The 12576-nt window shown below is 37.5% G+C and overlaps 1 protein-coding gene across 2 annotated transcripts in view; it reads right to left on the minus strand.

Moving 5' to 3' along the window:
• Positions 1–12576, minus strand: part of LOC138757281 (ADP-ribosylation factor-like protein 15) — a 359572-nt gene that overhangs the window by 210768 nt on the left and 136228 nt on the right. For both annotated transcript variants that reach the window (XM_069924338.1, XM_069924339.1), the window contains exon 2: positions 2426–2570. In XM_069924338.1, the coding sequence (XP_069780439.1) occupies positions 2426–2570 (145 nt within the window). The remainder of the gene's footprint in view (positions 1–2425; positions 2571–12576) is intronic.

The raw sequence follows: 12576 nt of genomic DNA on the forward strand, positions 1-12576 counted from the left end.
CATTTATCAGCAATTACTATGTCGCCTTCCACATCTTACTGCAATTCTCTACCTCCAACACCTCTTCATCCCGTTTAGTCCTCTGTTGTATTCCCTGCACACTCATGACTGCCTAGTCAAGTTTGGCTCCAATGCCATCTACAAATTCACTAATGACACCACCATTGTTGGCCCAATAACTGAAAATGATGAGTAAGAATATAAGATAGATTCTAAGACTCTGGTTGGGTGCTGCCAGAACAAGAATCTTGTTCGAAATGGCATAAGAAGGAGCTTATTGTTGGTTTTAGGAAGGGGAGGCACATTTGACCCCATTGATGGGACAAAAGATTAGTATCTTCAAGTTACTGGGAGTAACTTTTAAGAGGCTCCCTACTTTCTAGGGAGTCTTAAGAGATTTGGTATGTTGTCAGATATTCTATCAAACATTATGCAAAGTATACTGACTGGTTACATCACCACTTGGTTGGGAAATTCAACTACCAGAAACACAGAAGGCTCCAGAAGGTAAAAACATAACCAGGTCCATCACAGGCTCCAACTTCACACCCACTGAATGCATCGATGTGAAACACTGCCTCAAGAATATCACCTTGGTCACAACCTCTTCTCACTGGTACCTTTGGTTAGAAAGTAGAGGAGCCTGAAGACCAAACCTCTAGGTTCAAGGATAGTTTCTTTTCAACAGCTATTGGACTCTTTTACGTCCCCTTGTTACACTATTGCTAAGTCACTCTGTTTGGATAACTGTGGATCTTTATGATCTTTTTTTTGTATTTATTGTCTCTTAAATTCAATTAAGTTCACTACTGTAGTTTTTATTTTAAAGTTGTTTTCCCAAAGCATCTGTTCAGCATAGGTGGGCAAGAGGAGACCTGATAGAACTGGGCAATCAGATTTTTTTTCCCCCAGAGCATGCATTTAAGATGAGGGGTAGATGTTTAAGGACGAAGTGTGTAGCAAATATTTTACATAGAGTGTTAGGTGTCTGGAATGGGCTGCCAATAATAGTGCATCTGCAGTTTCTTGTCTTTTGGTGACAAAATATGTTGTTAAATGGATTGCTTATCCAGAATTTGATACCAAGCTACTTCAAATAAATATGATTTTTTTTTTAAAAAACCATTAGAATTAGGCCATATGGTCTGTCAAGCTTGCTCTGTCATTCAGCAGGCTCATCGAAACTGACTGTGGACTCAGCTCCACCGACCGGTCTTTTCCCCTTAATTCCCTTACTAAGCAAAAATCTATCTGACTGTATCTTAAATATATTTAATAAGTTAGTCTCTACTGCTTCCTAGGGCAGATGATTCAACAGATTCATCATTCTCTCTTCAACCTTTGTCCACGTCAAACAAGTTAGTTCCATTTGCTTGTGTTCAGCCTATATCCCTCAATATCTTTTATTACCTGTGTACCTGTTTAAAATAACTTTTTGATGTTATATATGTGCCTGCCACCACCCCACTTCTATTTGATCATTCCATCTAGACCATGGGACAGACCTTTCAGCCCACAAGTGTGTGCCAAACACTCTCTCCAAATCAAACTATAACTTTGCAGCTTGCAAATGCTGCTATTGCAGATGCTGCCCAATATATTGATCATTTCCAGCACTCTGAGATTTTCAGCATCTCCAGTGTTTTGATTTATGACTACAATTAGCTTTCTGTCAAGAGGATCTGGACCTTGCTGATAACATTAGCATTTGTATCTCTTCAGAAAACAGAGACTGACCATTGTGCAATAGAAGCAGGATTGAAAGTGAGCATTTAATAAAGTGGACAAAAATGAGCAAGAACATCTCTTTTTGACTCAGCAAGTATGCCTCATAGTTAGTGATTGACCCACCAGTGAACTAGATGACAATAGGTGGGGGGAAAATCAATGCAGAATATCTAAATATCACAGCATGTTGGAATCTAACTAAGGATCTTCCACAGTAACATCTCAAGAGTTTTTAAAGATCAAAATGCTGAATGTTTCCAGTAAGAACATTTCAAAGGCTAAAGACCATCCAGATTATGTGGCCTGAAAGATCGATTGTATTTATTGGTGGGAAGAATCTCAAATCAAAGGCTACATCAGAAAATGAACTGAAATCTCAATAGCCAAATAGAAAGAAACAGTGATAACATAGAGCTTTTGCTGGACACAAGATGAAAAGGGAGAGGGAGATGTGGTGAAAAGCAAATACAGAAAGGTAAATTTACACAGTGCTTCAGCTATCATTGAAAATGTTAATGATCTGCATCAATTTTGCTCTCACGAAGGAAGACATTTGCAAAGGGGATTAGACAAGAATTACTATCTACCACTGGTATTTAAAATTGACTCTGTAGCCAACAAGATTTATTTGTGCATGGTCAGATTCCAGTTGACATTTGATATTTTAGCTTAATTCTACAATTAACGTTGAACTTACCTGTTGTTGGTATGATACTGTCTGTGCTTTCACAACAGAGCTGCGTAAGCAAACTTGACTTGCCAGATCCCGTAAGGCCAACGCACACAACATCATATTCTGTTCGTGGTGAAGGTGGTCCTTTGCAACACAAGGTTCGAAAACACTGGAAAAGAAGAGCATCTTTAATTTTCATCATCTTGAAAAATAACTACAGTGTAGCTATCACGGCAACCTCAATTTTGCATAAAAGATTCCATCAGAGATTTTTCTTCATTTGATAACTTCAACATACTTATAATGCTAGCTTTTATATTGTTCATAGTTTTATAGATTCCTGCATTCCAAATCTGTTTATCAAACTCCCTTCTGTTCCGTTGACACAAATAAATGGAAAGTCAGATGATGATGTTTCAAAGGATGCAACTGCAATTCAATGTTTCTAATTTAGCAAATGTTAATTAATGACAACTTTGGAATGGTAGCAGATAATCCAGAGTAGCTCAGCCCAACTTTTTTCTTCAATATAATGTTTCTCAATTTTCAACAGTAAAAGCACAAACAAGTCATCTTCAAGTTCAGCAAATATTAGTGACAAAACTAGTGCAACTTTGGAATGGTAGCAGATATTACAGAGTAGCTCAGCCCAAATTTTTTCTTCTCTTACAATCAGTTCTGATTATATACAAAAACATTATGAATTCAAAAATTACTATTATCCTAATAATCACTTTAATTCTCCATCCAAATTAAATGACTTTTGCATCAGATTCTTTAGGTTACCATCCTTGTTTCAGTTTCATTGGTATAACTGTCAATATTATGCATTTATATGGAACCAAGATACCAAAAAAAACAGTGCTTCATAGAACAAAGCTTAGAGCCAAGGAACCTGAAGGCATGTTATCTGGGTTAATGGTAAAGGCAAGAAATGAAGGAGGCAGAAATTAGAAGTGTATTAGGGGTTGAAAGGTTAAGACAAAATTAAATTTGAAATTCCAGACCAGGAAGGAAAATAAAATGATTGCAGGAGACTTTCTGGGTGCAATTGCACAAATGACATTAGAATTAGGTGAGCACATTGTCATTCATCTGGAGAATTAAGGCTACAAATGGGTTAGATTGTGGCGGCTCACCACTAGGCAGGCAAACCAGCCACGCTTGTAAGCCACGTGGCGGGGCAGCCGGCCAAAATGGCGCCGTCGGGGGTGTTCTCTTCCTCCCAGCACGGGGCTCATAAGCCCGCGCTGGGGGACCATGTGACGCTCGGGTGACGTCAGCGCCCTCCAGCGCAGTTCTCAGCCAGGTCCGGGCTGGGAGTACAAGTACAGCCCAGCAGCCTGCAATAAACTAGCTCACTGAGCTCAACCCGTCTGGTTGTGTGTGTTCTTTCAGGAGCTGCCGCTACAAGATCAACCTTCTATCTTCTTCAAGTTTTCAACAGTAAAAACACCAATGAGTCATCTTCAAATTCAGCAAATATTAATTAATGACAAAACTAGTGCAACTTTAGAATGGCAGCAAATATTCCAGTAGCTCAGCCCAACTTTTTTCTTCTATTATGATCAGTTCTCATTATATATTAAAAGATGATGATACAAAGATTATTTTTATTTTCATAATGCTGCAATTTAGTAATGCCAATGACATACATTATAATTATATATTCTTGAATACAAGAACATTCAAAGAACAGAAAATGCAGGACAAACTCTGTCTGGGAGTATCCGTAGAAAGTGAAATTAACAACCCTTCATCAGAACTGTGAAAGAGGTCTGACCTACATAGTTTTTCCACCATTTTCTATTTTATTTGAGATTTCTAGCCTCTTCCAGTTCTGATCAAGGATCAAGATCCAGGATATTTTCATTTTTTCTTTCCATACATTCTCTTTTTATTTCAGATTTCAGCCTCTGCTTTTTCTCTTTTTAAATTTTCAACATCCAGAAAAAAGTGTACATACCTCTCTTTTCATTAAACTAGGTCTTTGCACATCCAAGAGAGCACCTGCCAGTCTTTTTAAAAAAATAATAATTGACCTCTATATCTGCATATTTTCTCCAGCGTTTCCAAAACGGCATAATTTTAGCAACTGCATTTTTAAATATTTTATTTAAAATTTTCAATTACAATACAAATATCCCCATTCCCCCTCCCCGACCCTTCATCACCCCAAATCCCACCCTCCTCCCTCCCCCTGATAGGAAAAAAAATTGAGATCAAAACCATTAAGAAAATTATACATTAAGTTGCCATGGATCGAAGCCTCACCATCACAGCAGGCACCAAGGAATTCAACATTTTAACCACATATAATCCAATGGCTCCACATTTTAGAAAAAAAGATAATTGTCTTGTAAATTATACGTTATTTTTTTACAATGGAATGTATGACCTCAACTCCATATGTCATCTCTTTAATCCTAAATCAATCTCATCTTTACAAGTAATAGCTATACATTTCCATGCTACAGCCATTGCTAGTCTTAAAAATGCAATCTGATACTTAGTCAATCTCAAAACTAATCTCAACTTTTTAACAATACCCAATAAAAACAATGTAGGACCCATAGGTAATTGAATCTTTAACACCTCGAAAAATTCCTTAAGTTGTATCCAAAAAACCAAGTCGAATGTATAAACGTACCTAGATCTTTAGAACATCGAAAACATAAATCTGAAGAAATCAATTGTATCTCTTTAATTTCTGAGGAGTTAAATATAATTGATGTAAAAAATTATAATGAACCAACCTGTACCTAACATTAATAATCTTCGTCATACTATCCTTACATATAGATCTCCAATCATCTTGGTCAATTACAACACCCAAATCACTTTTCCATTTTAATCTCAATTTATGAATATCTAACTTGGGCATCTTATTGTGCAATAATTTATACTCTTCAGAAATTTTTTTTAATGCCTTCCGTAAGTAAAATTTCAAAACTCAACTGTCTTGGTAATTTTAAAGTGTGTCCAAAATGATTCAATAATAAGGCTTTAACTTGATAATAAACAAAAGAGTATTATTTGGAATTTCATATTTCTCCTTCATTTTTTGAAATGCAATAAAATAATCAGCTTCAAAACAATTTTGAACAGTTCAAATTCCTTTCTGGTACCATAGCAACTGCATTTTATGAACTACTGCATTTGGTCATAAAGCACTGTGTCACTTTCTATGGTTATGCAAAGGGATATCTTAATTTAATTGATTATTATTGCAACTCATTGCATTCTTGAATATGATAATTTAAATAAGTCCATAAGAGATTGTTTTCCTATGAATGGATACGGCAACCTCAATTAGAAAAATTTAAATTTTATTGGGTAAAACAGCTTCCCTGTTGCCTGGACAAATAGCACAGAAGTCTGGAAGTGGGCTTGTCTTATTCACACACATTTGTTCAATTTCACATCATCCACTCTGCTCTTCGGACAAAGAGAACAAAGTTAGATTTGAGAAAACCAACCATCAGTTTTGTGGGAAAATGAAAAGCATCTGGAAATAGATGATTTGGACTTACTTGCCCCTTCTGGATCAAATCAAATTCTGTGAGATAGCTCTGCATAGTTTTGCACTGTATCAACTGAGACATTTCCAGAGGTCTCATCAGGAAACATTTGAAACTCAAACTCTTATTGTTTCTGTTGTCTTAGCACTCATATAAAAGCATTTGGTGAATTACATTTCATAGAATAGTAACGTTAAAAACTGCATTAACTATGCATGATTGAAAGGGAACAATTATGGTTTTAAAGCACTTTTTAATACTTTCTAGTATACAGTACAAAACTATTTGAAGAATAGGCAAACAGCCCAAGTGATGATTTACAACACAAAAATAGTTCGAATGAATCAAAATACTTCAGTTTGTTCAGGAAATATAGGTATAATATCAGTCATATCATAGTTATTGGCTGAATAACAGGAAATAATGAATCAGAATACAGGATGGAGATAGAATCAGGTGAGGTGGTGCCAGATCAACAATTTTGCTCTCAACATCAACGAGAGAAAGCAGCTTTTATGGATTTTAGGTCACTGAGGGCAGAGGGACCACACACCTGTCCACATTGATGGGATGGAATTGAAGATGTTTGTACTTTCAAGTTCCATGGAATCTACATGTTGGAGAACCTCCCCTGGAGACTGCATATTGAGGCAACCATGAAGAAGACACACCAATGCCTCTACTTCCTCATGCATTTGGCATGTTGTCAAATACTTTATCAAACTTCCACTGGTGCACTGTGGAAAGTTCACTGACTGGTAGCATCACAGCCTTGTTTGGTAATTTGAGTGTCCTGGAACACAATATACTCCAGAAGGAAGCAAATATAGTTAAGTCCACCACAGGCCCCAAACTCCCACCCAGTGAAGAAAGTCACTGCCTGAAGAAGGCAGCCAACATCATAAAGAAACCCATAACACCATCTTCCCACTGCTACCTTTGGGAAGGTACATAAGCCTGAAGTCCAGCACCTCTAGTTTCAAGAATAGCCATCACCACCCATCCTCAACCAACAGCTATTGGGCTCTTGAACTTTCCCTTACTTCCCTAATCATAAACTACTCTTGCACCACCAAAAGACCTGTATTACCATTGAAACATCACTTTATTTTTCCTGCACTAAATGTAACTGTGAATATTAGCTTTTATATTTATTGTCTTGTTCTGTACAGTAATTTAATATGTACTAATTGATTTGTTTTTTCCTACCCTATTTGGCAGCAGCAAGCGAGAATTTTGGTGCATTATGTACATTGTATGTGCTTTAACAATAAATCTATTACTCGTTACCAAAATAGCTAAAAATACAAATTAGAGACTGTCACAACACGCAAATTAACTGCTCAAATATTTCCCACCACCTGAATTCAGCAAAGTACATTTTGCCCTTTCATTAATAATACCAGTAAAGATCAACCGCAAACACTGTGGTCGTTTAGGCCTCACCAGAGCTCTACCAATTTGGTTTGATTGCAAATCCAACAAAACCTCAACAGCTCTAACAAAGCAATAAAGAGGCAAAAGTAGGGCAACAACATTCAAGACAGAAAAATAGGAACAACCATCTTGCAAAGGAATAGCAAATGGTGATAAATTCAGGTGGAAATCAGGGCACTTAGGAGCAAGTTTTAGTTCTCTAATATTTAGGCAATAGAACTAAATGCATTTACAACTATGCACAACTGCTGAAATAATAGAGCATAATCTTAAAGGATAAATTGCCTCCACAACGTTGAATCCAAATTTAATTTCAACCAAAGTGAAATTCTACCCAACTATTTTAAACAGCTAAATTAAACAATTCTCTGCCCCCCCCCCCAATTATTTGTAATCACTATATTTTTCTGAAGGATATTTACCTGTGAATGGCCCCTCACACAAGTTCCTGTTTGCAGATTCCTGCATTAAAAAAGCCAAGAGTATGGTACGAGTCTAAATGTCTTGCCAAACGCAGACAAATCACTTCATTGTGTATGCATTCAATGAGCCAGACATCTCAATTATTTCAAACTCTATACTTAACAAGTCCCGAGTTACACTTCCATTCCCCTTTGGATATAATGGTGGAAATTTCAACGTTGGTGGAAGCATTTAGAATCAACTATTAAGTAAATACAAAGGAAAAGTGGATGGGTTGAATGAGAGGCAGTTAATCTGGTATCACCTACTTTATGATCATTTTGAAGCTGGAAGTTCTGGGGCATCAAACAGGCTCACTTTCTTCCAAACTAAAATAAATAATATTATGCAAGGCATACATATGCTTCAAATCCCAACCATTAAACAATTTGTACACTCTAAGGGCAACATTTAAAGGCTACGCAACTGCAAACGAATTTTAAATGTAAATTGAATTTAGTCATTCAGCACAGTAACAAGCTCTTTTGGCCAACAAGTCCATGCCGCCCAATTACATCCAATTGACCTACAACCCCCATTATGTTTTGAATGGTGGGAGGAAGCCCATGCAGAGAGAACATACAAATTCTTTAGAGACAGTGCGAAATTCAAACCCCAGTATCAATTTTAGGTGCTGTAACAGCCTTGTGTTAACTGCTACTCGAACCGTGTCAGCCTCATTTGAGGGCATTGTCAACAAGTTTGAGTTTTTAAAGACAGAAAAGAGGTAAACAACTGTCAGTACCTGAAGAGTCAAAAATGACTACACAAACCAAAAATGGAATTTAAAAAATAAAATCACAGATTTGGAAATGCACTGATAGGTGGAAGAAACAGTTTCAATTGTCAGATTCAGATTTATTGTCAGAATACATAAATGGCATCACAAACAACCCTGAGATTCATTTTTCTGGGCAAGACAGAATTACCAATTAGTGCAAAAAATATTGTACTCAAACAATAAATGCAAACAAATAAAGAACTGTAAACAGATAACAAATGTTCACAAACTGTGCAATACAGAGAGAATTTTAAAAAATCAATAAAAAATGGAATAAGTAAGAGTCCTTAAATGAGTCCCTAATTGGGTTTGTAGTTGAAGAGTCTGATGGTGGAGGGGTACCAGCTGTAGCTGAACCTGGTGGTGTGAGTCTTGGAGCACCAAGACCTCTTTCGTGCAGCAGCGTGTAAAGAGTGTGTGCTGGGTGGTGTGGATCCTTGATGATTGCTGCTGCTTTCCAAGGGCAACTTTGCCTGTATATGTTCCTGATAGTGGGGAAGGCTTTGCTTGTTATGTCCAGGGTTGTGTCCACTACCTTTTGGAGGGTTTTGCACTGAGGGTATTGGTCTCCCCATACCAGATTGTGGTGCAGCCAGTCAACAGACTTTCCACCACACATCAGTTGAAAATTGTGGCCTTCATATTGAATTATACTGTCGAATTTGAGGAAGGTGCAAGGGAATGGGATTTATTAAGACTGTCGAATTTGCAGAAGGTGCAAAGGAGTGGGATTTATTAAGACTGCTCTTCAAATTGTTGGCACTGAATTATTGCTGTGATTGGCTTCCAACAGACCACCTATTGTACCATTCCATGGTTTTGTAAGGGTCAGGTCATTGATAAAATTAGTGGATGGAAGATGTTTCTTAAATGGCTTCCAGGAGGTACTTGATAGACTAGAGACAGAAGACGATTTAATGAGCTGGCTGACAGGAGATAAAATGCCAGGATAACTGACAGTTAGTCAAATTTGCAAGATGGGACTAGTTGGATATAATTGGGGCCACAACTATTCATTACATTCAAAAATAATTCAAATGCACTGATCAAAAAAAAAAGCTTACGAATTGTATACAAGTGAATATATTGTAGAAACTGGGCTCGGGAACATTACTGTTGATAATAATAAACAACTTAGAGAGAGGCTAATGGAATAATGAACTTTGTATCTAGTGGACCAAAGTCAAGGAGTTACAAGTTTCTGAAGATATTCCAATACTGGAAAATACCAACTGAAATTTCATCCATCAAAAATTCTGGGCAAAATGTATTTGGTATACATTTTAATGGATATTTTGGTGCATTTTATTCCCAAGGAGAGAGTAGTAAATCATTTATTCTAACAAAAAATTGAGATGTTGGACATTGACTTCAATTCATAAATTGAACATCTCCAATTCGAGAAATAGTTGTATTGTTATAGACATCTACTGAACTCGATGAAGGTGCAAATAAACATTGCAAAAAACTCTATACATCCAGAATGTAATCTGTTCTCCCTTCTGCCATCTGGCAGGATGTACCATAGCACTCGGGCCCTTATGTCCAGAGTGGGAAACAGCTTTTCCCCCCAAGCCATCAGGCTCCTGAACTCCGAGTACAGATGTGGATAGTGTGCCATGGACTTTCAGTGTATACCTTATTACTTTAATGTGTTAACTGCTTTCCTAATTTATATCTATATAAATGTGCTCCATGGTCCTGGAGAAGCGTTATCTCGTCCTACCATGTCGACTTGACCAAACCTAGCAGCATATGGGAAGAACTGATGGGCATGTAGGAAGAGTAAGACAGAGGATTAGAGCAACTGATAGAAAATTTAATAAAACTTACAGGAGCAAACAAGAACAGGGATATAATGTTGAGACTCTATAGAGCACTGGTGAGACCTCTCTTGGAGTAATGTGTATAATTTTCGGCTCCTGATTAGAGAAAAGACATTGGAGAGAGATAATAGAAGATTTACTAGAATGATACCAGGAAAGAAAGGGTTAGCATACAAAGAAAATATGTCAGCTCTTGGACTACACTCCTTGGAGTACAGAAGGATGAGGGGGAAACTCAGAAACATTTCAAATGCTAAAGGCCTGGACAGAGTAGATGTGGCAAGGTTGTATCCCATGATAGAACAAAAGCGAACCATCTCAGGATGAAAGAGCATCCATACAAAACAGAGATGGGGAAAAAATTCTTTAGTCAGAGGATCATGACTGTGTGCAATTTGTTGCCACAGACAGCTTTGGAAGCAAGTCGTTGGATGTATATAAGGCAGAGATTGACAGGTATTTGATTAGTTAGGTCATCAAGGATTATAGGGAGCAGGTCAGGGAGAGGGTTGAGTGGGAAGATAGATCAACTCATGATAGAATGGCAGAGAAGACTCAATGGGCACACTTCTGCTCATATACCTTGTGATCTTGTGAGCTGGTGCCTGATGGTTGACATGAACTTGGTGGGCTAAGGGGAGAGTTTCCACATGATAAGTACATTTGTAAGGAAATCATAACTGTACACAATAACAAATGCAATCTCACCAGGACATAATACAATCAGAGCATTACTTTAAAAAAAAGTATTTAATGATAATGAGTTTATTTTCATACACTCAAGTACAGTGTATGCACCAAAATTCTTACTTGCTGCAACTAAATAGAACTCTAATAACATACATTACTGTACAGAAAATAATAATAAATATAAAAGTTGTATAATATTCACAGATACAGAAGTGCAAGAAAAAGGTGGTGCTTCAATAGTACAGACAGGTCCTTTTGTGGTGTTGGGAGTAGTTTATGATTGTGGTAGTAAGGGCAGGTTCAAGAGTCTGATAACAAATGGATTAAAAACTATTCCAAAACCTAGATGTGCTGCACTTCAGTTTCTGCACCTCCTTCCCAAAGGTAGCAGTGAGAAAAAAGGCTGTAACGAGGGTGATGAGGTCATTTATGATATTGGCTGTCATCTTGAAGCAACATCTCACATAAGTATCTTCAACAAATGGGAAGTCAGAGTCTGTGATGCACTTGGGTATGCTTGCTACTTTTTGCAGCCTTCAACATATAAATTAACAAATCAGGTCATGATCAACTTGTCAATATACTTTCCACAGATATAAATAAGATAGAAAGAGTGTATAGAAGATTTACTAGGTTGTTGCTTGGACTTCAGGAACTGAGTTACAGGGAAAGGTTAAACAGGTTAGCATTTATTCCCTGGAGCATAGAAGAATGAGGGGAGATTTGATAGAAGTATTTAAAATTATGAGGGGAATAGACAGAGTAAATGTAGATAGGCTTTTTCCACTGAGCGTAGGTGAGATAAAAACCAGAAAACATGGGTTAAGAGTAAAAGGGGCAAGGTTTAGGGGGACCTGTGATAGTGTGGAATGAGCTGCTAGCTGAAGAGATGAATGTAGGTTATAGACTGAGTGCTGGTCAGAGGGGCTAGGGAAAAAAAATGGTTTGGGAGACTAGAAGGGCCAAAGAGGCTAGCTTCTGTGCTGTAATGCTCTATGGTTCTATATAAAAACTATACTGCAATCCATGGAATTCTGGAAGACAAAGATAATATCTACTATACCCAAAGCCACCACTTTCAAAATCCTAGCAAGCTCGTCAGTTTTCAGTCCTATTTCTCCAATACTATGATTATTTACTTAACCTAATTTCTCTGAACTCCTCATTTTATCGTCACGCTGAGCACTGGCACATCTCAGGGCTGTGTGCTCCTGTTGCCACTGACCCACGACTCCATCGCCAGATCAGCTCCAAACGGTGCCATCAAGTTTGCAGATGACACAACAATAGTTGACCTCATCAGAAACAATGAGTTGCACTACAGAGAAGAGGTGGAAAATCTTGAGGTATGGTGTAAGAGTTAAACCCAGTCTCAATGTGGACAAGACGAAGGAAATAATTGTGGACTTCAGGAGGCCTCCACTACACATCAATAACTCATTAGTGCAGTGAGTAGAG

The sequence above is a fragment of the Narcine bancroftii genome, chromosome 3 (assembly GCF_036971445.1).
Source record: "Narcine bancroftii isolate sNarBan1 chromosome 3, sNarBan1.hap1, whole genome shotgun sequence".
NCBI lineage: Eukaryota > Metazoa > Chordata > Chondrichthyes > Torpediniformes > Narcinidae > Narcine > Narcine bancroftii.